Source organism: Conger conger, chromosome 3, assembly GCF_963514075.1.
Source record: "Conger conger chromosome 3, fConCon1.1, whole genome shotgun sequence".
In the NCBI taxonomy this organism is placed as follows: domain Eukaryota; kingdom Metazoa; phylum Chordata; class Actinopteri; order Anguilliformes; family Congridae; genus Conger; species Conger conger.
Window position 1 is genome coordinate 61,100,018 of NC_083762.1, and position 27,791 is coordinate 61,127,808.

At 42.3% G+C, this 27,791-nt stretch overlaps 1 protein-coding gene across 1 annotated transcript in view; it reads left to right on the forward strand.

Annotated features, from left to right (window-relative positions):
• The window catches only part of LOC133123174 (low-density lipoprotein receptor-related protein 1B-like), a 484,946-nt gene that overhangs the window by 290,290 nt on the left and 166,865 nt on the right, over positions 1–27,791 (forward strand). The window contains exons 32-40 of the mRNA XM_061233491.1: positions 11,695–11,835; positions 13,905–14,030; positions 15,449–15,580; positions 20,006–20,140; positions 20,629–20,758; positions 23,692–23,818; positions 24,287–24,438; positions 24,816–24,940; positions 27,093–27,464. Of these exons, the coding sequence (XP_061089475.1) occupies positions 11,695–11,835; positions 13,905–14,030; positions 15,449–15,580; positions 20,006–20,140; positions 20,629–20,758; positions 23,692–23,818; positions 24,287–24,438; positions 24,816–24,940; positions 27,093–27,464 (1,440 nt within the window). The remainder of the gene's footprint in view (positions 1–11,694; positions 11,836–13,904; positions 14,031–15,448; positions 15,581–20,005; positions 20,141–20,628; positions 20,759–23,691; positions 23,819–24,286; positions 24,439–24,815; positions 24,941–27,092; positions 27,465–27,791) is intronic.

Genomic DNA, 27,791 nt, shown 5'->3' on the forward strand with positions numbered 1-27,791 from the left:
TTGTTACTCGTGTAGTCGTTCTTTGGTATTAGTGTAAAGCAAATAAGATTGTTTTTCATTAAAAAAATGTTGACGTGAACTACTTGCAGCATTACGCTACAAGATTAGGCAGACCGAAGTCGATGTGATTAGCTGTTGGTGGGTGAGCTTTTCTTTTAATTCCGTACTTAAACGGTTTCCCTCGTACATCATGGAAAGAATGCGGCTGGGTTGAAACGTCCAGCTAAATCACTAGATCCAAGCGCAGCGCTGGGCCCCTGGAGTTGAGGACTGCGCCGTTGTCTTCCGCAAAATGGGTGCGGAGGGGGTTTGGGGATTGTGGCGGGTTTGGGCTTTGTGTAGCATGCTAGCCACGGGGAGCCACAACCCCGGCCTGCCTGCAATAACCGCCAAACCCCCGCGGAGTTAAAAGACGCGATCGGCTCCATTCATTTCGGAGGTTGCGCCGCGGCGGAATTGCTTCCAGATGTTACCGGCGGCTATCTCCCGGGTCCGTGCCATGCCCCGGCGACGGAGGAACGGAATGTGTATTTAAAAAGCTGCTTAAAAAACAGGTTAAGGACAATTATCGGTTCCAAGGTAATTGCTCTCCCTGGCCCGTTGTCTAACTCCCCGGTTGCCACCTCTCCGTTGGCCGTTACCTGTGATTTAAAGGAGGTGCTTTGGAAGGTCTGTTGACTTTGCTGAAGTCAAGGCTTTGCTGAAACGCCCTTGGTGAGGACTGTGGGCAGCGATATCGCAGGAGAAACCGCAGGCACGCGTACATGCAGAGATAACGTAGGTCACTTCAATTGGCCGAAAAGATAAGAGGACTATGGATTCCATAGCGCGGAATCCGTTATGCATCTCAACCTAGTCTTTGGTGGCAGTGTGCCTATGTGCGTGTGCATGTATGTGTGTGCTTGTGTGTGTATGTGTGTTTGTGTGTGTGTGCTTGTGTATGTGTGTGCACTTGTCTATGTGTGTGCGCTTGTTTGTGTGTGTGTGTGTGTGTGTGTGTGTGTGCTTGTGTATGTGTGTGCACTTGTGTATGTGTGTGCGCTTGTGTGTGTATGTGTGTGTTTGTGTGTTTGTGCTTGTGCTTAATACACGTGTGTTTGTATTTACGTGCATTGGTACTTAACTGTGTGTCTGCATATTCGTATATGTGCTTGTGTGTGCATGTTCATAGCTATATGTCTGTGTTGTTGTTTTTTTTTGTTTATTTTGTTTATAAAACATGTGAAAATAATTCCAAAAAAACATTTAAGGGTGAGAAGATTATGACATGTGTCCAAACCCATGTGGGCTCCAGAGCTCACTTGCAAAAGAGCTGTCGATCTCATTGTACTAAAGGTTAACAGCCTGTAGCCTGGGGCAGCCTGTAGTCTAGTGGTTAAGGTACATGACTGAGTCCCAGAAGGTTTGTGGTTCAAGCACCAGTGTAGCCACAGTACGATCTGTGCAACTGTTGGGCCAGTGAGCAAGCGCCTTAACCCCACTCTGCTCCAGGGGGGATTGTCCCCTCCTTAGTCTAATCAACTGTAAGTTGCTTTGGATAAATGTGTCAGCTAAATATTACATTATTATTATTATTATTATTATTATTATTATTATTACAGTTTAAATAAAAATGAACACCCTCCCGTCTCCCAAAAAAGGAACAGAAGCTGCCTGTTTCATCCTTCTCTTCCTGTAAGAAGTCTGCCTCTGACAATTCTGATACCGCGATCCAGAACGCTATTGTGTAGCCAAACTGGAAAGGTAGAAAGACTTCAGAGGACAAAGAAACATATTTTTCTACATTAGACAGAGGACATTAACGACTCTGATTGTGAAACAGATGGAGCGGTATAGCCAACACCATCAGGTTTTAAAAATAATTCATTTCGACTCCAAGCATCTGGGTTCTGAATTACGGTGCATTTTCCAACATATTCAATTTAAGATTTTGGTAATTCGTTGATACAGTGTCTCTGAGGAGATAATGAAATGGTTGTGATTTGTTTTTTGGGGGATGTTGTTTTGATCAGAGTGGTTTGGGGAGTGAGCATTCTTGAAATTCCATGATTCTCTGTAATGAGGAAAGAAGCATTTATTTATTTGTTTGTTTATTTTATTGTTTTTGTTTGTTTATTTATAGCAGAGCATTTCCATTTCTGTACCTACAGGTACTTTCTCTGAATATTTTGTAAAAGCCACTAATGAGGATTCTGTGAGAGCATATCAGTCCTGGCACACAATAAACAGATTTATTATTAATTATTATTATTATTATTATTATTATTATTATTATTTGTTTAATTTAAACAATGGTGTGTGCTGCCTCAGCGATGATTCATCAAACTCCATAGTCCTGTACCCTTAAAACCAAAATGCACAAGCAGAATTGCCACTTTAGATAGAAAAATGGTCGAAAAAAACAGGAAGTAGACGTGTTTAATCATAAAAGCTCCTCGCAGAATATGTGCTGTTCATTAAATATGAGCAAGGCTGTAAGACTAATGCCTCACTTTCAAACAAGTTGTTCTGTACAGCAAAGCTATAAAGCGTTGTGCTCAGTGAGAGAGATCTATCACAATTAATGAGCCTTTGTCAGATAAACAAAATATGTTAGTGATTGCATAACTTGTGTAGTCTTTCATTTTTCAGACCGAAATATATGCTCTCTGTATCTTGTAAAAAGGAGGCCAGTGCTTTTTATAGGTTAACAGATATTTTTAGTTGTTAAGCTTCAACAGTTTGGTTACTTGTGTGTGTGTGTGGGTGTGGGTGTGTTTGTGTATGTGTGTTTCTGTGTTTCTGTGTTTTGTGTGTGTGTGTGTGCATGTGCGCACATGAAGATGGCATACGACCACGTGTGGTTGCTTGTTCCTATGAGTTTGTCTGTTAATTAATGTGAGATTAAATTGCCTACAAAATTGTGCATTGAGGCAGGCAAACTGGACCACAGAGCATTATAAAACAAACATTAAATAAATTTCCAATCCCACCCAAAAAAACATTTCACACCGTATTTGCATAGGAGCGAGGAGAGCCAATCATGCGCTTGCTTGGAGACAAACCAAGTGGCACCCGGTTGGCCAGTAGCAATCGCTCAAGCAACAAACATTGCTATCCCTACCGACTGTTTCCCTCCCATATCCCTGAGCAGCACGAGACCAATTATGCCCTGCTCCTATGGGGCTGCAGGCCACAGTTGGTTCTGGCACAGACCGGATTCGATTCAAGACCGTTGTGCTCACTCGTACCGCAAGCAGCGCTTGTACGAAATGAGCTACCTAGGAGACCCATATTCTTTATTTATGTATTTATTTATTTATTTTATTTTTTAACAAAACTGAAAGTTGTTCATTCCATTATGTTCCATTAAGCATTAATTCACCTGGCTGCCTTTCCGGTCCAGAGGCGGGGGGGGAATGGCTGAAATCTAAATTTAAAAAAGGCGGAGGACAACAACAGCTCCAGCGTCGATACCCTCTGTGTTCATGCACATTATTGATAAATAGCGTGTGTGTGTGCATGAGAGCGAGAAAGACAAAGAGAAAGAAAGGGGAGGGAGAGAGAGAGGGAGAGGGAGAGAAAGCTCAGCTAATTTGTGCAGCTAGGTTTCATAATTCACCTCAGTTTCAACATGAATCACATCCAGTGTGGTTCACTGGTTCCCATATGAAAAGTTACTGTCAACAACAGATCAAAAAATGTGAGATGGGAAAAAAAAAAAAAAAGTTTCCAATAAATGTTTAAATGTCACATAACTGGACTGAGATAATATCTACGGTGCAAGGGACCGTCTGCCAAAAGCGGTTTTACTGAGCGTCTGCGATGGAAACAGTCACCTCAGATCGACTCGGATATGAAAAATTTAAGGCACGTCCGATAATAGATTCACTCCCATTCTGCAATTTAGCTCGTTTCCCCACTCCAGGTCCTTTCATAATCCCTCTTTTAACGATCATCACGGCAACACGTGGCGCGCTAAGTACGGAGCTGTCATCTTCCGGCACCTTCCATGCTATTAATGAGAACGCCTGGGCCATCACAAAGTGTGTCCAAAGTCCTGTCTGAGATCTCTCAAGTATAACTATAGGGAGAAGGCAATTTAGTGTGTCATTAGAACTGACTTTGTACCCCTGCCCCACTGGCGCCCATGCTAATTGTCAGCTGGAATGGATTCTTCAGCTGCCGTCTTTTGGACTACGGGATGCTGGGAGCCATTACCTATGATTCATGTAACTCATACAATCAAAGGACACAAGATTGGCTTTTCAGTCTCAATTTGTTGTTCCAGCACTGAGGCCAGACAGAAACGATTCGCGGGGGAAAGTTTGGAAATGAGAAATATGATTGATAGTTTGGCCGAGGATTCGATAAACATTCTCCCTCGCTTTGACTTATAATGTAAATGTTTGTTTTGCTTATTTATTTGTTTGTTGTTTATTTCTATTTGGTCCAACATAGTTGAGTTTTCGGTGATTGGCAGACTTGCCTAACTGTCTGCGTAGAAAAATAAATAAATAAAAGCTCAAAAATGAAATTAAGTAAAAAATTAAGGATGAATTTTGATTTATGTTGTTCTGGTTTTCTTCTCGGAGCAGATTTTGTTGCTTCTTCCTGGTTGAAGTGGCTTTGAGTGCGTGTGTGTGTACGTGCGTGCGGGGATGCATATGTGTGTGTGTATTCCTGTGTACGTGTATGCGTGTGTATGTACTTGCACACATGGTGCGTACTGCTTAGCAACTTGTTTCAGGAATCGTCATAACATGTAAAAATATATGCATATTACCGACTTACTGCTTCACACCTCAGCAAATGTGGTGACAAAATCGCATATTTCACTTTCTGCCTTCATTTGCATTATCTAACTGAAGATTTTTAGGAGCACTTTTTAATTTTTTTTTACTTGGTGATAATTAACTTGACTCACAGACTAAATTTTGCTGCTAATCTGTTGATGCGATGTTGCTGACACACATTTCAGTGGGAGGAAAAAAAAAACCTAAACTTTAGAGCAACTGAAGACAGAAAATTATGCAAAATGGCCAGATCATTTAGTATGAAGGTATATGGTAAATGTCTACATTTGTATAGCTGTGATGATTAGGTGATGACATATCCTTTGGGGTCATATATGACCCCATTCACAAGCAACACATTTTACCAATGCAACAATGAAGGAATCTTTATAAGAATCCAGATTTCTGTGGGGACAAGATACAAGTGAGACATACCAACAGATTTATTTGGCAGGTGGAATTATGTTCCAAATTAAAATTGTATACATGTGCTTGCTCAATGAATATGTCAGAGGGTACATTTTAAATGTTTAAGTTATAATCATTGACTGTAGAGTTATAAAATGTGTATTTCAGCACATGGCACAGTAGAGTGTGGGGGGAAAGTTTAAATTGTATTATTTTGGGCTGTAGCAAGAAGTAGGCTCTGTGGCAGTACTGTGGCTCAATACCTGCTCCAGTTGGTCATTAGTGTGTGCAAAATATGTTCATCGCTGGAGGGTTAATGAAACCACCACTACCTGACCAGCAGCCAATGGAAGAGGTAACTAACAATATAAACTGATACTCTGGGTCACTAGAGCCCAGGAACCTGAAACATCTGGGCCTGTAATGTTAGAGAAAAAACAAATGGCCTTTGCTGAGTTCACTAGCAAAAGATTTGGTCCAGATGCACCGTGCAATCTCCTGAAAGAGCTGTACACTTTCGGGCATTCGTTCTGACAGGAAAAGACAAACCCGAACTGTAGCGGAATTAGAGACGTCTTGACCTAAATGGAATCGAAGCATTCCAGAGCAAACCTGCTTCGCTTCCATCATAATATCAACTGCAAATGGAAATAATGATGAGTCACAGTTCTCTGTAAGACTCTCATCCTCTCTGATATTTGGAGGGCTTTTGAGAAGCAGGGAGTGTTTATCTCCGTGTCTGCTATAGCTGCATGAAGTCAATAACAACACCGTGAGCCTTCTTACGATTCCTGCTGATTCTTCCCCCATGGTGTAAATGAATGTGCTTCTGAAACATTTTTTTTCAGTACCGCTGATTGAACAAAATATGAGATTTTGTACAAGGGAATATTGGAACTGGCAGACAGTTCTGCTGTAAAAATAGACCCTTTTCACCGCGTTTGAGCTAATGCCTTTCTGTCAAACAGTTCCTGTTAAACGTGTTTTCGAGTTGCGCTTCTTGGTTATGTGCACAGATGAAAGTCTTTGGAGCGCCGCTTAACTCTGAAATGACTTCTGAGTACAGCCTCGTTATGCAGCAAGAGAATGCGTCAGCCACGGGGGCTACGGCGTTTAAGGATAACTGATAATATCGCTATTACCCAACATCCTGTCTAAATTGAATGAGATTGAGATCTAAGGAGCCTTTTGACCCAAGCCCCTCCCCCCAGCATTCTGTTAAGGAAGGGATCGATGAAGGGGATTTAACCAGGTTGCACTGAAGGGCGTGCTATCTTTTTTTTTCCACGCTTATAGCCTCGTTCGCTTCGGCAAAATTGCTTGAATGTTATCTGAAAGTTGTCACAGAGCGGCTAATTATTTTGCCCAATTTACTGTAATGACGTAATGGACGAAGCAAAAAAAAAAAAAGAAACTGTCAATGTCATGTCAAGTGAAAATCACTTTTATCAAAGGCACTAAAGAAACACCTGCACAAAGTCAACCCGGTGTGTTCATTCATTGAATCGTATTACCCCCGATTTCATTGACCATTGACCACCTCTCATGTTTTATTCTTGTTATTATTCTGCCGTAAAGCTTTTTCCTCCAAAAAATGTTCCTTCATGTTCGGAAGTGTCAGTCTCTCACTGGTGGGTCCCTTTGTAGGGAAAGAACGCTGCTTGATTTGATCAATTAGCTCAGACTGCTATTGTCGATAATGACACTAAAACATACTAATTACTCACTCTGCCAGTTTTCTAGAATTTTGTGCACAAAATTTTATACTTTAGCTTGCCTTTGTTCGAAGTGAATAGCTGTACTGTCAGCATGCTATACCATTTACAGTTTAAGTTGATAATGCTGAAAAAAGCGGGTCAATTCAAAAAGAGCAGGATTGCATTTTTTCTTGACCTATTTCATGACAATGCTTTCCAACACAATGCTTTTCAAAATGGTTGCTGTACTGAGCTTGGCTTCTTTTATTTCAGCGGAAGAAAGACCTGGGAAAAGCCATGCAGCCCAATGTACTCCATACACACTATGCAAGTATGCATTAATACATCTGTATGTCATGACCTTGGAATTGTAAGGTTCTATCTGAGTGATATTTAGTGGCCTTAAAACAATATATTTATGTCAGTTAGAACCTTCTAATTCTAATGTCTGGATGGGCAAATGTATAAATTAAAATATCATTCCGATAAAACTAAGAGATGAATGGATATTCTATAAATAAATCAATGAATAAATACATGCACTAAAACAAACAAAGCCAATGCAAAGTAAGTGGAGGTGTAGCATAGTGCTTTGGGAGCTGTGCTTCAGACTTTGAGGTTGCGGGCTTGATTCCCAGGTGGGGCGGGCGTTGTACCCTTGAGGAAGGTACTTAACCTGAACCGCTTCGGTAAAAACCCGGCCTTGCAAACGGATAGCATTTTAAAACGATGCGAGCCGTGTAATTTGCTCCAGTTAACTCCGACGGTCTGCAAAAATGTAAAAAATGTGATGTAAGGGGGACACCAGCAGGAGGACTTCCTCCAGGCATAACCTGTTCTCCACAAGGAATCGGGCCACGGACTCTCACCCGAGAACAAGTCGCGCTACATACATCACGGCTGTGCTAAACATAGCCGGTGACCGCTTGCGTTTCGCCCAGGAATCGACAAAAGGCCTATGGAGACCGTGCCCTCTGGGGGCTCCTGTTTACTGTGGGCATCGTTCATCATCGCTGCTCTCCTGTCGACCGTGGTGGTCGCAGCCCAGGGGGCCGGGGGGTCAGCTGAGTCTGAAGGGCCCTGTGACCTGCGCTTGAGGGCCCCCCTGTCACCGGTGTCGGAAAGGGACCATGTCACGCTAGCAGTTGTCAGCCTTTACAGAAGATGGAGAGCACAGAGGCTTCTGCTGTGTCTGTCAAGCATTTGTTCATATCCACTATACCTGTACATTTGAAAAGTACACATTCTAAACTTTCTAAACTGGTCTTGTAAAGTTTCAGTTTTACCCTTTTTTGTGGGTAATTATTCAACAAAAAAAGCTTGTTCAGAAGCTTGAGGGTGCAGAATGAAGTCATCAACTTTGAAATGTGTGACATGGATGAGTGAGAGACAGCTCTAAATGAAAGGGAGGATAATGAGTGGGACTTGAGATATCACAAAAAATGCATATGTAATATCTCTATCTGTAAAGTATACTTGGAACTTTTGCTAAATTAATAAAGTCTGATTCCGGACCGCTGAAGACGTCTTACCCCTCAAAATTGACTTGACAGAAAACATCCACAGCTCTTCCAGTACAACCATGTTGCTGCATATTCACCTGTAATGTAATATTTGTGCATGCTACACTCTTACACTTGTTAGGTAATTTGCACTTATTAAACTTAAAATTTGATTGGTTAAGCTGCTGTAGCCCATCCACTTACTTTCTGTTCCCTTCCTGTGAGTTTGAACAGGAGATCAGCAGTTTCCAACCTGGGGCGAACATTCAATGGTCAAAGTCTATGAGATCATATTGCATTACATTAATGGCATTTGGCAGAGTTGCTGCCACATGATTGCCTGATTAGATATTTGCATTAACAAGTTGGTGTACAGGGCGGCACGGATGGTGCAGTGGGTAGCACTGCCGCCTCACAGCAAGGAGGTCCTGGGTTCGAATCCCCGTCGGCCGGGGCCTCTCTGTGCGGAGTTTGCATGTTCTCCCCGTGTCTGCGTGGGTTTCCTCCGGGTACTCTGGTTTCCTCCCACAGTCCAAAGACATGCAGGTTAGACTGATTGGAGAGTCTAAATTGCCCGTAGGTATGAGTGTTGGTGTGTGTGCCCTGCGATGGACTGGCGACCTGTCCAGGGTGTATTCCTGCCTTTCGCCCAATGTATGCTGGGATAGGCTCCAGCCCCCCTGCGACCCCGATTAGGATAAGCAGGTTCAGATAATGGATGGCTGGATGGAAGTTGGTGTACAGGTGTACCTATTAAAGCAGTCACTGAGTTGTATATGCAGCAGTGTTTTTATAGAGCTCTTGGATGGTTCTGCCTGTGTAAATGGTGAACTTCTTTGCTTGTACAAAATGGTTGAAGCCTTCTTAAGCTTCTCGTCACATTCAGCAGCAGAGGTGAAACTTATCCACAGAGCAGGGAGCAAGCGATCAGCGACACCCTTCAGGCAGGGTGTTAGCCTAATGTTAAAAGCAGCTTAACGAAAACCCATCGTTTGACTGTACTGATCTGACAGGTGAAAAGTCTGGAGTTCTCAGAGCAGTTTGTCAGTCTCATTTGCAGCAAGTTAGCTGATGTCAGAGTGTGAAATCTTCCACTGCGGGACATTGACTGAACTGGAAGAACGGTGATGTTTGTGCTAAAGACTGCTGTATTAGACTTGCAAACAGATGTTCATTTGCAGTTGTCCACGTCTGCGGTGTGAAGATTCTGTCTCACTATAAAATCACACACTTATCTGAATAATATCTAGGCTTATGTACAGCAGTTATACTTCAGGCATAATAATTGAAGGATAATTGGATGATACTTTAGGCATGTTAATGCTGCTGATAGCAATATGTTTTAAAGGTTAGCCCAATACCACTTTATTTATTTTTTTCTCGAACAACCAAGATTCTATTGTCAATGAGGACCATGATTAAGAACAAAGTCTTTTGTTTGGTTTACATTTTTATGTTCATTGTGAAGTTCCTGGAAGTCTCTATTGAAGGTCCTAAGCCTGCTTGGATCACAATAATCCAGCTGCAGCCTGTTTATCCTGAAGCTTTCAGTAAGACCTGGGTCAAATACTGCGCAGTCTATAAGTATTTGAACAGTGGTACAATTTATGTTCATTTGGTTCTGTACTCCTGCACATTAGATTTTAATGAAACAATTAATATGAGTTTAAAGTGCAGACACATCTTTAATTTGAGGGTATTTACAAAAATACCAAAAATAATTGGACAGTTGGCTTCTCAGCTGTTTCTGATTAGTCAGGTGTATTCAATCACTTCCATAATGTAGATATAAGAAAGCTATAAGAACGAACCATAGGTTCCAATACACCAAACAAGCTCAGCAAAGTGTAGAAAAGTACAGTATTTAAATCCAGAACAATTGTGTATTTCACCCAGGTCTGCTTCCAGTCTCCAGAAATCTGAAGTTGGCATCCAGAGCTCAAAATATTCTTCCCTTTACCCTCTTCGGAACCCCTTCACGGCTGAGCACAGACACAAGGGAATCGGCCATCTTGTGCTGCCGGCAGCTGATTGGTTGTGCTCTACTGGGTTTTGCGACCGGTCCCCCCAGTCCTCCGTGTCTTCAGCGAGCTGGCAGCGTGATAATAAGACGGGAAAACATGTTGCGCATCCCCAGCCCCCCTAATTTCCCCCACGATCTCTCTCTGCCCCCCCCCCCCCCCCCCCCACCACCACCACCACCACCACCCAGGATAAGTGGGGAACGCACGCCCGTTTCACTTCGATTTTTCGGTCACATTTCCCTTCCTTGCCGAAAATATCCAATCTCACAGCTCTTTGTGCTACATTACTGTACACCACGGTGTGCTTTCAGAGACTCACCCAGGCTGCTCATCTCAACCAGGGGCTGTAAATGTGCTGCATGCAGACCTGGGTCAAATACATAATTATTTTGGGTTCAAATACTTTTCTGTGCTTGATTGATCTTGCCTGGTGCAACTGAGCCAAACAAGAGGACCAGAAGGCGGGGAGTCAGGGGGGTTTGCAGTTTGCAGCATATTTCATAAGTTCAGTAAAGCGTAGGGAAGTATACAAATCAATTACGTATTTGACCCATATCTGGTGGCATGTATGGAACCATACCAAAACCATGTTTTCAAAAGCAATTTGTGTTAGAAAACACCAATTGTTTGAGTAGTAAGTCATTTGGGTGGCCACTGCAGTTGCTTCAGCGGTGCAATCGGATAGACCGCAAGAATGGATGATATACTGTATAAACTGCATACAGTGTACATATAATTCTACATGCACACACAACATACATGGCCTTAGATCAGGATGTCTGCCTTGCATTTCACATTATATGCTCATAAGGCGTAACCATATAAAACATAGCCCCTGTCATACTGTATCTGGTCAGAATATTCTAGCTTGTGATAGATATCTTTCAAGCTGACATATTCTATACGGTGTGACCTTTGTCTTTGAAATCTGCTTGGTCACACATAATGGCCACACATAATGACAGCAGTATGATGCTTGTCACAAACTGCAATACCCCTGTCATGACTGGTAATGACAGGCGTTATGTCATGATTATGGAAGCATTGTGAGGGCTCTACAGCATATAGTTCAAGTGAGGTGTTACCAACAAATTAATAGCTTGAATGCTTCTTTGTGCTTGAGGTTTTTTTTGTCTCTGTCTTGCTTTTTTTGTGGGGGGGAGGGCGGTCTGCCTTGGTCTTCGTCAGTCTTCCCATTTTCTTGTATTCTCTTGTGACAGTTCCTTGACAAAAGGCGGCGCGCAAATGAAATAATTGCGATGAAGTGAACAGCAGCCGTTTGTTTCAGGTGGCAAACTGTGGTGGGCCGACGACGGGCTGGCCCAGCTGGGAACCGTCACCAAGAGAGACGGGCGGAACCCGCTGGTGCTCCGCAACAAAACCAGCGGGGTGGTCCACATGAAGGTGTACGACAAGGAGGGCCAGAAAGGTAACCCGCACGAGACATGTTTTATTCATGGCTAACAACGACATGATTTATTGTGCAATATCCCCCATACATCATATAACATAATGTCTGTAATGTTTTCTTGGGTGGGAGTCTTCTTTTCTTGTGGGGACAGGTCGAGAACTTTTTCCTTTTTAATCAAGGAATGACTGCTTTGTTAACAGTTCTTTCCTAACGTCCACATAAATTCATACTTTTCTTGTCTTTCGGTCGATCAATAACCACACTATCCTTTTTTGAGAAAACTGAATACGGTCCATTAACACCGTATATTGAAAGATTGAGAAATAACTTGCAAGAGCTTGTGGGCAACTGAAAATTTTCTCGGTACCTCGTACATTTTCATGCATTTTTCTGATTAAATGTTCAGAAAAAGGAGGTCGCGACCTTTTTAATCCATTAAAAAAGCAGGGAGCCGTTTAAACACTGGTGAGAGTTTTTGTGTGAGCTATTGGCAGCCCCATCCATATTAATGGCAGGTCCATTAACAGCATTGCCGCAGATCTCCTCAACGTTCCATTAGTATAAAAAATGGCAATTAAGGAGTCTTTAAGGTAAATCTTTTTACTGGCTCTTCAGACTTCCTCAGACCAATTAGCTACTTCATTCATCTCCCTGACAGAGACCGCATGGGAGACCCGGCTCGTCTCATTACTCTGTCTCTCCGAGCCAGCCGGGGTGTCGACGATGCGGCGTCTGAGGAGCAAAGTCGCAGAGAGACGTTCCTCCCCCGTGCTCTCTCCCCCTCCCCGCGGCCTTCCGTACGCCCGCACGCTCGCCGCGAACGTAGAACCGGCTTTGTTAGCGGCCTGCGGTCGAAGGGGTGGCAGGAGAGAAGGTTCCCTCGACGTGCGGAACAATCTCGACGGGACCGGGCGGCTCTTTCGACGCCGGGCGTAAAAAGAACAGGAAAAAAAATAGGCTAGTTCCTGCAGCTGGCACCATGCGGAATTAAAAGCGGTAATGAATACGCCGTAAACCGAAAAGAAAACGGTCGCGTGCTAATGTGCGTCCGTGTCCGTAGGACCACGTTGTTTAAAAGTAATTTCTTTTCCTGATTAATGAGGCCCGGCTACCACAGAGAGATTTATTATGTGAAAGAAATTTTGATGACATATTATACTCCTGTTATTTTAATGAGCTGATCCAGATGAGCGAGTAATTCTTTCACGTGCCTTTTTTTCCTGCTATCTAATTAGTGGCTTACTGAAGGCCTGGAGTTCTAGCAATGCACTGAACCTTTACCTTACTGCCTGTAACACTTTAAAACAAAATTATATTTAATTAAAAAGGACTGTTTAAAATCTCTGCAAAATAATTTAATGTGCTCATCAATTTGTACCTAGGAGGGACTCCATTAATGATTCATTTTGCTCTTCATCGACTTCAGTGTGACGCCTCTCTCACTCCGGGAGTATTTTTTGACACTGGATGTCTGATGTAGTGCAATAGTGCCTACGGTACTTCTAAAAATGCTGCTGAATGATATTGAAGTTAAGTTAGAAAATATCAAAACTGCCTAAAATCAAATGCAAATGCAAATACATAAAGAAATAAGGAAATATGTAAACATTGATTTTCTTGGGGTGGGGTTGCTTGTTCTCTGAATCTCATCATGCGCACATGCACACACACACACACACACACACACACAGACACACACATACATGCAGTATAATCTGTAATCACTGTAGCCACTGCAATTTATGTTATAAACACCTTCATGCACCAGTCCAGCCCTGGTCGTCTCTATGATGCCGCATATTATAATCGCATTATAAACACCTTCATCCATCACTCAAGCCATGGTCTTTACAGTATGATGCATTACATGACATTATATTTTATCTGTGATGTACAAAAGTGCATATCAAGGTCATAGAACAAACAGAGCACGATCGGTTGTAAAACCATGAACGTAAGTATCGTACTCCAGGTATATTAGCCAAGTCCGTAAGTAAGAAAAACAGTAGTAATTGTTCAATTGAACAGCAATGATGTGTTATAATCATGTTATTAGCACATTAATGTGAAACCTGTTTCCTACTCAGGGAGGAACGCCTGCCAGCAGAACAATGGCGGTTGCCTGCAGCTCTGCTTCCCCACGTCAGAGAACACCCGCAGCTGCTCCTGCACTGTCGGATACCACCTGCGCAGTGACCGCGTGTCCTGTGAAGGTACGCTAGGCGCACTCAGCGACAGGAGCCGTCCTCTATTTATTTTATTATTTCTTTATTTGACAGGGACAGCGCTCAGTAAATAAATTGTGCCAGATATAGCCGTAAGATCATTTTCATCTGTTGTCCCTGGGTCACAGTACACAATTGAGAATCAGTGTGGATTACACATTCATTTAATTTGACTGCGTAGTGAAATTACACCTACCTACAGTAGGTTTTTACCTACCTACACTAGGTTCTCCTCTGACTTCTCTCATTAACAATTCGTTTTTGGCCACAGAACTGCTGCTTACTGAATTGTTTTGAGACTGGTGTTTATAGAAAAGAGTCCAGCTGTTTCTGAGATACTCAAACCACCCTGTCTGGCACCAACAATCATTCCACAGTTAAAGTCACTTAGATCACATTTTTTCCCCATTCTGACATTTAGTCAGAAAATTATTGGTTGATTACATATTTGCATTAACAAGCTGGTGTACAGGTCTACCTAATAAAGTGGTCACTAAGTGTGCATTTTCATCATGTACATATCATTGCAATACACACTAAAATTAGTCCGTTTATCATTTAAGGGTGGCTTCGCATTGAAGGGACGTCGCACCTGCATACCGATTCGCTGCACGTACACATTTTGTAAATATACCTTGTTGCTCGATGCTTAATGTGCGGAACACTTGTAATTAGAACTCCCACCGTAGTATTTACACAGGTAAATAGACAGCTAGGAGTTTTTACAGTGCAGTAGTCTCTGCTTACTGAACCTATGGCATAGCAATTAGACATCCGTAACAAAGTATGCCTCTGCGATTAAGCTTTTGGCTTCAGTTCCATCAGATTTTTTTAAGTATATCACTGGTTCAACTGAGCTGAATTGCAAAAAAAGAAGCACAGGAGAGTATTGTGTAGCTGCTTAGGCACCGTAAATGACAAAGCTGCAGTGAGAGTTTTTTAGGGGTGGCGATAATAGTGAGGAAACTGCATCTATTACTCCAAGGCTCTGGGTTCATTTCCTAGTTGAAGGACTGCTGTTATGCACCTTGAGTAAGGTACTTAACCTGAAGGATGAGATTCATGTTAGCTGCTTTGGCTAAGAGCATCTGCTAAATGAACCAATTGTTCAAAAAAATAAGTTAATAAAAAGGTCACATTAATGCATAACTATCAGAATTGGCAGCAGCTTTGAATTGTGGGTAGGAAATTGAAACCACAGCCAGAAGTTTGAAGGTCGCACATCAGCAGGGGGTGCGATACCATTGTATCCTCGACGAAGGCCCTTTATCCCGGATTACTTTGGTATGCGCCCAGCTGTTTAAAGGGCTTACATATAAAACGCTAGCTCAAAGCTCCCAGATAAGGTCGTCATCAATGCAAAAAAGTTAGTAAGGAAACAACTAAGACTTGTTTTTTCTGTGTAGGTATTGGGTCGTTCCTGATGTACTCCATCCACGAAGGAATTCGGGGGATCTCCCTGGACCCGTCCGACCACACGGAGGCCTTGATGCCGATAAGCGGAACACTGTTTGCCGTGGGAGTGGACTTCCATGCAGGTACCTGGTCTTATTTTCGCCGTTTTCGGCATCGGTGGTGTGTGAAAAAAGTCTCCGGCAAACAACCCGCAGGCTGAGTTTATCTGACGGATCACTGTGTCCTTCCAACACATTTTCCTCCCGGAGATCATACGGTCTACGTTGCTCCTTCGTGTTTACATGTGTTTTCCCTCCCCATCAGGTGACATTCAACAGAAGATAAAGGGAAGCTCCGGTTATTAGTATGTATCAAATTCAGGGACGATATCCGCGCCCGGTGTGTGTTCCCGCGCAGATGTGTTGTTGAGACAGCTGCGGTGATTAGCGCTCGTGGCAACGCGGCTCAGCAGAACCGTTGTTCCCTCGGTCCCGTTCCGCCAGTGAAAAATGTGTGGCACAAAAGTAATTTCTGAGATAGGGTATCAGCTGAAAGTAAGGAATGGAGAATAAGACGCAGATCTTTGCTTAGCCGCTGAGGCCTTAATGCACCGTTCCTGCTTTCGTGATTCATGTGCCGCGCGCGCTTTATGCTGAGATTGTTTCATTACTGCCGCGTGAAACGGCACTCTTTCCAAGAGCGGACCCGTGAGTGATGATGTTTGGGGGGCAAAGACATATTTGTTTTTTCTCGATTTGGCTCTGTACTACCCGATTTCAGATTTGTGATCAAAACTGTTCACGTGTGATTAAAGGGAACTTTTTCTGCTTTTATTTAAGGTTTTGAAACACTATGGTTTTATTATGTAGAAATGACTTTTTATACATAGCCCCCTTTTCAGGACACCATAATGTTTGGGACTTATTAACGGTATGTAAGTGAAAGTAATCATGTTTAGTATTTTGTCACACATATGCTTTGCATGCAATGACTGCTTGAAGTCTATGATCAATAGACATCACCAGGTGCTCAGTATCTTTGCAGCAGCCATACATGCCCAAACCATAAGACCCCCACAGAGGTCGACATTCAGGTCAATCTTTATTGATATGGTGCTTTTCACTTTAGGAGAGAGTTAGTTTGTCTGGAAATTGAGGAGGGCCTTACCTGCGATGTGAGACAACACTTCAATTCTACAGGTCAGACTGGTGTTGAAAAAGCAATCGGGAATCCCAACTGCAGAAGATAGAATTTAATGTGGTGTAACACAATCATCAAGGCCTATCTGTCCTCAAATCTGTATTTACAATGTTTTGGGGTGGTGGGGGGTGGATTAATTACAAGTATTTGATGCAACCTATTTTCCATCCTATCTTTTAATGAATACATTTTAACTCTTGTGTTGTGTGTGTGTATGTGTGTGCATGTGTGATTGTATGTTTTACTTTTTTTATGGTTATGGGTGCTAAGGACATTCTAAATTATACTGCAATGGATATCAGCATGGTGCTGGAAAACCTAAAGCTTATTATAATGTTTAAAGTACTCCAGGACTTATGAATATGCCAGTATCAAGCTGCCTTGCTGGGAAGACGTCTTAACCTTTAAAAGGGCCACTTAAGAATTCATAGAGGATTCACAAAATAGCTTTAAACAGTAATAAGCTACCACAACACTGCGGGTATTTAAAAGGATGGAGACTGCTTACTTCTTTTATCCCCTAGGAGAAAAGTCCAAGGTCCCAGAATAGAGTGCTAAGCTTATATTTGTACAGCACTATGCTGTGTTATTCCTAGTGATGGAATTGAGTCATAAAATATATAATCTCATTGATATTCCTATCAAAATGGCTGCGCCATGTATGTCTGCTAGCAAGACATTACCTACAGCCATACAGTACACCCATGTACCCTTCTCATTGTTAACTACTGAATCTAAGCATCCATACTGCCCTGTACCCTTCTCATAACTAGCTGCTTAAGCTAAGCAACCATACAGTCCTGCACCCTTCTCATTGATAATTGTTGAAACTAAGCAGCCATACTGCCCTGTACCCTTTGCATTGGCTAATTGCTGAAACTAAGCAGCCATACTGCCCTGTACCCTTTGCATTGGCTAACTGCTGAAGCTAAGCAGCCATACTGCCCTGTGCCCTTTGCATTGGCTAACTGCTGAAGCTAAGCAGCCATACTGCCCTGTACCCTTTGCATTGGCTAACTGCTGAAGCTAAGCAGCCATACCGCCCTGTGCCCTTTGCATTGGCTAACTGCTGAAGCTAAGCAGCCATACTGCCCTGTACCTTTTGCATTGGCTAACAACTGAAGCTAAGTAGCCATACCGCACTGTACACTTCTCATGATTAACTGCTGAAGCAGGTGTGACCTTAGTTAGGCCTGGCATGGCAGACCTCCTGGAAACCAGTTAGGGGCACAATTCCCTGTCATCCAAGAGGGAAGTGTAGAAGGCCTCTGCCTTTGTATCATACAGTAAACTGAGGTCCTGATCACTGTCATTAAAAATCCCATGTTAACCAATATGCTCAATAAATTCCCACAACAACTGGCTGTCCATATCTTGCCACCTAATTACCCTTTATTGGCTACACAATTATTTTTGTTCCATACCCACTTTGGTTAGCCAGGTTGTCACTCAAAAAGGGAATACTGGTTGAACTGCCTGGTTCAATTTTTGTATTATTTTGTATTATTCTTTTTTTTATATATACAAGTGCCTAAATTCAGTATGCTAATGAAAGCAGGAGCAATACAATTGATTCAGATAATAATAATAATATTCTGCATGTGCTAAAACCTTTTGAATAAATTAATCCTCAAAGAGGTTTTGTCATATCAGTGTGTGAGTGCTTCATCGTACAATGGCATACATTGTATATAAAAATGGGACCTTTAACAGGATTGCTTAACTCTATATAGGAGCATGCACAAAAAGATTCAATTACAAAACTGGGCTTGTTTTACTTGTATCTCGAGGATGCCGTTATAATGGTGAAATTCTGCGCTAACAGCTCAAACATTTCAGATTATGAGGACACTTAAGCAATTAAATGCATAGTTAAAAAAAAAATATATAATAATAATACTCGGTACTGTTATCAGCCTAAAAGCAGGTTTTCCCCCCAAGAGAAGTAATTTTTCCTTTCTCATGTTTATTATCAGAGCTGTCCTTGATGAATAGAAAGCGCGTGCCGCTCACTCTCCTGAGAACATGCTAGCAGGGTAGCAGCTTCCAAGCGATTTTGAGAAAGCCAAGCGATGGAATTTGAGCATTTCACAGCATTTCAGGGGTTTCTGCTGTACAGTCTGCTATACCCTGAGCACTGGCTTTCCGTAGACAACAGCAAGTTTTCACCTGCGACTACTCGCCTTTGTGAAAGTCATATAAGAGGCAAAAGGACAAATGCCCAGCTAAGTGCACGAGACAACCAGCAGTTACGCGCGTGCTCCATTTGCATGTCTGTAGAAGGCAAGCCAGCCGAACAAACAAAGGTCTCCCAGCAGGATTCCGTCACATTTAAGAAAACTTCAAGCAGGAATCCTATATAACGGAGACGTTGGGTGTAAAAAAAAAAAAAAAAAAAAAAACCCAGTGCTGTTCCTTTTCAGAGGAGTCAAACAGAGATGAAGAGAGTTTGTAAAAGCCAATAGTCATGACGTAAAAACCCTTTTGGTACAAACCAAAAGGGGTGGGGCGGGGGGTGTCTTGAAAAAGTCAAGTGGAGTGGCATAACAAATGCAAAAGCATCGTAAATGATATAATACGTCTATGAATTCCTTTTAGTCCGGGGAAACGGACGTCTTTCCTCAGTCTGAGAGCATGTCACGGGGTAAACGTTATCTTGAGACCTTTGGTTCTTCCTTTGATGCTTGGAAAGAATTTTAAAAAACTTTAAATTTAAAAAACCCCATAAAACCCTGGCCCTGAAAGGTTCAGAGTTTGGGAACTCAAGGTGCCCGTCTGGGCAAAACTCCTGAAAGCAATACAATACAATTCTTTGTCAGTTGCATGCTCATTGCCCTGTTGAATTGAAACCCATCATTCAATCAAAATATGTCACTTTCTTTGCTGTTTAATACTCGAACATGAATTGTTCCATGTTTCACCTATGCTTACCTGTGTAATGAACCAATGATTTCAACACTGATCTTTGTGTATCCTTTTATTAAGTCTGTGTTTTTTGCGCTCCAGATTTACGCGATTTAATAAACTGCTGCTCCTTTGGAATTTGAAAGCAATATAAAGAAGAACCAACTGTGCTGTACTCCACTAAGAGGCAGGTCCAGAAATAACAAAGTACACATTAATGGTCAAACGTGTACACCTCTTCCGCCTAATGCCTGTGCCTTAGTCAAGATCTTAATTTAGGCTGAATTTGCAATCACTTTTAGAACCTGTAGATATAATTCTGGGTAATGAAAGCCTTTCTACTTCCTAATTAAGAGTTTATCATCTGTTTTTTATTATCAATTAGACCTTTATGGCTTGATTGCAAGTGGTGTGTAAACTTGGCCCCAGAATACAGCGGGCTCTTTTTCGGTGCCCGTCCACAGAAAATGACACGATCTACTGGACGGACATGGGCTCCAACAAAATCTCCCGTGCAAAGCGGGACCAGACCTGGAAAGAGGACATTGTCACCACTGGTATCGGTCGCGTGGAGGGGATTGCAGTCGACTGGCTCGCCGGTCAGTATCTTTCAAAACATGTACAAATAATACACAGAAAAGAGAGGGGTATCAGCACAGTAACTTTTAAAGTAAAGTTAAGCTGTTCTGCTTTGTTTATGTATTTGTACATTGTTATTTCATATTAACAACTACATTAGTTAATGCCAGTTCAACAGCAGAGGAAAAACGCCCAAATTATCTTTTTTCAAAGCAAAGTTTGTGATGAGTGACAGGTTGTTTCTTCATGCAAAATAGATTTGGGGTTTACAATTCAATTAAGCTGCTTTATTTTAGGGGTTTAGTGAAGACTGCTAATTTTTTACCCTTCGGACAATGGGAGTGTACAGAATGTTAAGACTACACAAGGGTTAATTTATGTATTTGTACATCAATGAATTCATGTTAATAACTATATTAGCTAATGCCAATTCATGTACCCTGTGCTGTAGATGCTTTTTCAGCGTTGCTTTTCTAACGGAGATGCTGCTTCTTGGTCTTGCTTACAGGTAACATCTATTGGACAGACCACGGCTTCAATCTCATCGAGATCTCCAGACTGAACGGCCAGTACCGCTCGGTGGTCATCTCTCAGGGTCTCGACCAGCCGAGAGCAATAGCTGTCCATCCAATGAGAGGGTAAGAGTTAATAACTACAACCCCCAGAATACAGTGCACTTACCCAGCATGCCGCATGCAAAATAAATGAATAAATAAATACATAAATTAATCGGGCACGTTAAACAACTCAATAAAACAGCTGGAGGTCACCCTATAACTTTCAGCAGAACAGCCAAATACATTCATACACCATTCAACGGAGCAGTTGAATACATTTTTGTATTACATGTATTTCATGCTTTTTATGTATAAAGTTTTACCTCTGAGTAATAAAGAAATCACAAAAAAGTAACTTTGAATTGTGTGTAAAACATAGCAGGGAGCCGTTTTTCAGGGGAATAAATGATGGCTGTCGTATTGTTTGCACAATATTCCCCCCCCCCCCCCCCCCACACACAAAACAAAACTAACAAATTGCGCATTTAATTGATTTGCACAGCATTCGCCGAAGCAGCTCCTCAGATAGTTTATGGCCCCTCACAGTTCATTGCTTTGTTCAGCTCATTGTGTTCACCGCCACCGAAGCTGACAGACACTGAAAAGAAGGAAATGCGATTGTCGATATTTGGCTCGATCCGCGAGCGAGGGAAAGATCAGCGGCCCGCACCGGGCGCGCTCGGTCCTCGGCCGCCTTTCGACCGCTCGCCGAACCCGAGACGAACGGACGGCCTCTCTCGCCCACGAGGCCCTCAAACAAATAGAAAAGGGACAGGCGTACAGAGCGGAAAACCAAGCGGCGGCTCCACTTTACTGCCACTTCAGGAAGGCTGACGTCAGCGACTTCAGACTCCCGTCTGAAAGCTCCTCCACCACATTGTTTCCTCTGGACTAGCACGGTAGCGACCGGGGGATGTTCGACCACGGGTGTGAATGTAGCTGGATGCCTGCCCCTCCTACACCCGGTTAGAGAAGCAGAGGGCAAACCGTTAGGCAATCGCGGTGAGGCAACCTGTCATCTCCGCTCTCTGTAATTCACGCTCCTTCTGGCCTTTCCGTTGGTGTGTTTTTATTCGTTTTATTTTTGCAGAATTTGAGGTCCACAACCTTTGGCCTCCTTCTTCAAAAAGAGTCCAGACTTGTGTTTTACCAACAGAGAATCAGTGCTGGCTGTAATTTTTAGATTTTATAGATATATTTTTTGTTAAAAGGAGGATGTCATTGATTCTTTAAGTGCCGGAGAGTGTTGGAATTGTGGGGTCAGACGAGGCCCACGTCCAAAGTGTTCTGCTTTCACATCTTTCACACAACCTTTCTCTTTCTCCGTGCACAACCCTTGATCCTTCATCACAAGAGGAGATCGATATCTCCCGCTGCAGGCAAAGTGGACAACATTACATCTGCTTTCATGTATTTAGTAATAAATTATTAGAGACATATTTATAAATAAATGTTAAACGTTTTTTTTATACATTTCTTTGTTTATTACATATTTATTAATACATTATAATTTATTTATTCATTTATTTGTCCTGTCTGCAAAATGCGAGTTAGTAATTTTGCTCACGAGTGACATGAAGTGGCAGCAGAGTGGGTGGCTTAAATTGGCAGTAATCTCTTGATTAACATGAATGTGTATGTATTCATAGACTGTATATTTAGTATAAGAGGGCAGGAGACTCTTTAGAAAAGGTTGTGGCACGCAGAAAAAGAAGAACAAAGAACGCAAACTAAATATAGTCATGCACTCTTCAGCAGAAATTCTACAAGCATCGCTTTTGATAAAGGTTAGACTTTTCAGAAATAGAAAAAAAAGTGTATTATCAAGATATCACAACACTTCACAGTACTGTACATGGGGAAACATCCAAATGAATGCCACTTTCAAATATTGCAATGCCGTTTTTCTGCAGATGGGCTGCTGTGAAATATATTTATCATATATTCACAAAAAGTCCACATACTTGTAAAATGCTGCATGCTATACAGCGGTGATCTTCGTCCCTGGTCCTGGAGAGCTGTAGGGTCTGTTGGTTTTTGCTTTTGCCTTAACAAAACCAGTTGCAACCGATTGACACCCAAGAAACCATGTGAGGTGAGTGAACTGTGTAATCAACTACCTTAATTTATCAATTAAGTACAGAGTGGTGCTCCAGGACAAGGAATAAAGACACCTGCTCTGCAGCATAGTAACATATCATATCCGGTATTACATTTCAGTAAAGGTAGTTATTTTACTCCCCAAAAGGAAGAAAGGATTTCTTAGCTTGACCTTCTTTGTAGCAGGCCTCTATTTTTAAAGAGGGTATCCACAATGATTTAACTGTATGTGCTTGACAATATAACAGTTTTAATTGCTATTTAAACTCTTCAATGGACATGAATATTGTTTACTAATTGACCACCATAGTTGATATGTATGTACGCATACAGTATATTGTCTCAGATTAAGGCACTTCCTTTGACGATATACACAAGTACCTTATTTCCTCTGAGAACCTGCTGTCTGCGCCACTCCAGTTGAAATCAGGTTCTTTAAAAATCTTTGGAGTCTTTGGAGAAGGGCTCACCATCCGCCGGGACCTAGATGGCTGTTCACCATGACGTCTGTCCATCAACAACAGCATAATTCCACATCATCGTGTACATTTCCAGACGTACAGCTTTTCAGGCCATGTTCGAATCAGACGGAGATAAAGGCCCTTTGACAACTTGACAGACTAGTCAGGCAAAGGTGAAGGAAAGCTGTCATAATAAGATGTAGCGATATTTTTCTTCTTTCCTTTGAAACCCCAAAAGGAGATTTATTTTATTTTTTTCCTTTTGTGAAATGAAAGAAAAGTGGCAAGACAGACATGCCGGTTCCGACACGACACAGAGCGATTGACAATAAGCTAGTGAGCACTGCTGATTGGACCACTCGGAGGCGCTAGACAGAGGGGGGTGTGACGGGAGCTGTGTTGCGGGAAGGCTGATTGGGTGTGGTTCCCGCTCCTCCTCTCTTTATTTCGCAGGTATATGTTCTGGACGCAGTGGGGCCAGACGTCGTGCATCGGGAGGGCACACCTGGACGGGTCGGAGCAGGTCGTGCTGGTGAACTCCGGCATCGCCTGGCCGAACGGTATCTCCATCGATTATGAGGTGAGATCCGACATCACATTCTGCGGTGACCTGTTCTCGGCTGAACCCTGCTGCCCTCCCCCCATTCCTCGAGTCAATCTGGTACTACTATCATTCATAAAACAGTGAGATGAGGAATCTGCCCACTAAAGTTTTAGTCACACTTTACAATTGGGGTACATAAATTTGCATTAGCTAATGTAACTGTTACACAAATTAATTGATGTACAAATACATTAATTAAGCATGAAATTCAATTTGCATTAGTTAATATATTTAACTACTAACTAATTTACAGGAACATTCATACATACAGTACATCAAAGGATAAACATATGATTATTTAACCATTAACAAATAGATTAGCTGTTTTTGTTTTCATTCCAATATGAATTGGCATTATCTAATGTAGTTGTTAACATTAATTCATGTTGTACACAAAGCGGGGAGATTAACTACTCAGCAGTTACTTAGTTAACTTAATTGCAGGAAAACAAATTATACTGGTGTGACGCACGAACGGACAAGATCGAGAGGATCAACCTGGAGACGGGGGAGAACCGGGAGATTGTGCTGTCAGCGACCAACGTGGACCTGTTTTCAGTCACCGTCTTCGGCACCTACATCTACTGGTCTGACAGGTCATTTATTTTCCACAAACGTTACAGTCTCTCGAGCGGTCAGACCAGGCCAGCTGCTCTAGCTTTGTAAGACCAGCCTCCTCCTCGCAAGGTCAAAAAACACGACTAGTTGAAACCTTGTGTCGTTTACCTGGACGAGGATGTCTTTTTTCCCCCCTATTTTATTCAAATTTTATTCGTGTACCTCAATGTCACCACGGGAGTCGGCTCTCTCACCTTCTGTCGGCACAGCTGTCTACTGTATTTTAATGAGTTCTTCGATTTTAATTAGTCGAGGGCCATTGATTAGCTCTTGTCAAACTTCCTCTTCCTCACGCGCACCCCCCCCCAACCCCCCCCCCCCCCCCCCCCCTTCCTCCCGTCTCAATGTGCGACAGGGCCCACGCCAACGGCTCCATACGAAGAGGCCTCAAGAACGACGCCTCGGACGCCATGACCTTGAGGAGCGGACTGGGGGTCAACCTGAAGGACGTGAAGATCTTTAACAGAGGCCGGGAGAAAGGTTTGAGGTTCCATTTAATGACGCTCTTAATTTACCTTCTTCCTCCCTTGCCGTTTTTTATGCTTTTTATAAAATAAAAGATATTATCATTTTTTATTTTGTTGATGCTATTCAAAGCGACTTCCAGTTGATTAGACTAAGCAGGGGACAAAGCAGGGTTAAGGGCCTTACTCAAGGGCCTTATCATGGCTACACCAGGGCTTGAACCACCAGCCTCATGGGTGCCAATCATGTACCTTAACCATTTTATTGTATTTACCCTGCTGTAACTTTTGGTCAGCTTGCAAATTGAGCTTGTTAACCAGCTAAACCATGTCAAGCTGGGAGCTGGTTTTAACTGGTGAACCAGCTCCCAGCTGTTTGGTCATCCTGTGAGAAATCGACCGGAGCAATTTTGCTTAAACTTTGTGGAAATATTATATATATATTTAATAGTGAAAATGGCTCATTGGATTTGTCTTTCCAAAGATAATGGCTCCTGACAGGGGGGAGGATCATATCTTTGGTATTAACGCAGGGAAAAACCTGAGAACATGTTAAAATCGTTTGTCTACTTTAAGATTGTGCACTCCAATTTTCTGATAATATCGCTCCAAAAAAAGTTGTGGTCATTGAAAAATGTTAAATCATGCCCCTTGCCAAATCAGCAACACTTGATGTATGACTTCCAAACTTCTTATTGTAAATTTTGGTTCTGTTTGAATCGATCAAAACATGCAAAGGCATTACAGTATCAACTAAATTATTTGGACATGAGTAGTATACCTTTTGAAGTTTCTACCTAGCCATCTGTTTTGTTGAATATCTTACACTTTTGCCCAGATTTTGGCATTGTATAATTTTAGAATAAATAATCAATTTCACTTTGTTTTCCTTGTGGCTGGTCATAACCAATATGTTTATTAGTCTTGGAAGTTTGGAAGTGGTGCTGACATAGTATGCCATCAAACATTAGAAAAAAAAATCCAATGATTGCATGATTGAGCATTTTTCAATGTCCATAACTTTTTTGCTGAGTGGCATTATTAAAATTCATAATTCATAATATGAAAGTAGACAATTTCCACTCATGAGTGACTTTTTGGATGCCACCCTCCCTTAAGAGCCATTGTCTGTATAATGACAAATCCAATGAGGCTAATGTTTTGCATGTTCTCTATTGAATATACAAAGAACATTTACATAATTTGTTGAGGTCACCCCATGGAATAACCCTGTTTCAAAACCTAGGTTGAGCTGTTTTTTTCAGCAGGGTATGTATTCGTTTTCCAATGCTAAAGGTTTAGATTATGACCGGCTGGTTCTTGTGAAGTATCCTTAAAATGTTTGTTATTGTCAGATGCATTGTTGAATGCCTTCTCCCTCACATGCAAATCACTGTATAGCACAGATATGTTATACGTGATGTTTTGCTCGATTGGTGAAATTTTTAAGTGGATGGCTTTGAATACTGATTTGTGGAGAGTTTAGACAAGGCAGTTAAGAAGAGGATCAGCTGTTAAGTGAAGGTAAATTATTTCACAAAAACGCTGCAAATCATTTGCCAATTGACAGCTGGTAGTGACAGCAGTCCAACAGGTGCCTGCCTGCTGGCCTTTGCAGTCAATTAATGACACAGCCCCAGACAAAAACTGAAAATATTTCAATAGAAATATTGATGCTACAGTGTTCAGTCTGCATTCGTGAGTTTTGAGCAATCACCGTGGGAGATGATTCATAGCTACTATAAAAGCATGTCATTCCATTTTGTCAAACATTTAATGGCAAGGTTGTACTGAAGACATCAAAACATGTTTACCATTAAATAGTTTTTTCAAATACATTCTGCACAACAGGGAAATGTTAACTAAAAGCTTTGTCCTTACAACCGAGAGGGCCACAACTATTCATGTTGATGTGAGATAAATAGGGAAATGTGTGTGTGAGTGTGTTGGTGTATACCGGTGTGTGTGTATCTGGGTGTCTGTGTCTGTGTGTGTATGTGTGTGTGTGTGTGTGTGTGTGTGTGTGTGTGTGTGTGTGCGCGCGCGTATGCGTGTTAGGTCCACCTTTGCATGTATCACTGTATGCCTGTGTGTGCACACAATAATTGAGTCTAAATAATCGGGAATGTTGCAGAACTACAGCAGTGTCAAACAAGTGTCACCCCCAGGAACGAACCCCTGCGCCAAGAATAACGGGGGCTGCCAGCAACTGTGCTTCTACCACGGCAGAGGGAGGAGAACCTGTGCGTGTGCCCACGGTTACCTGTCCGAGGGAGGCCTCACCTGCCAGCGATACGAGGGCTACCTGCTCTACTCCGAAAGGACCATCCTCAAGAGCGTGCACCTCTCGGACGAGAACAACCTCAACTCGCCCATAAGGCCGTATGAGAACCCCGCCTACTTCAAGAACGTCATTGCCCTGGCCTTCGACCATCGGCAGGGCACGGCGGGGGTGAACCGCATCTTCTTCAGCGACGTCCATTTTGGGAACATCCAGGTCATCAACGATGACTGGACAGGGCGACGTGTTATTGTGGAAAGTAAGTGCAATCTGAGGTCACTAGGTCGTTTTGTTTTGTTTGTATGGCTTTGTTTTGGCTAGGAGGTGGTGATATAGTCTATGTTGTTAAAGTATCAAGCAAAATACTGCTTTGTTTCACTTGCTTTGTTTCTTTAAAATCTGGTGGTGAAAAATCCACCATATTTAACAGAAATCCATGGCTGTGGAGTTTTGGACTTAAATATATATTTTTTATGTGCAGCCTGCTTTGATCAGGAAAAAAAAACACATTTCTCATTATATTTCTGAAGCCTTTTTTCCCATTATTGCCATTATAAAAGAAGCCTAAACATGGATTATCTCTCTG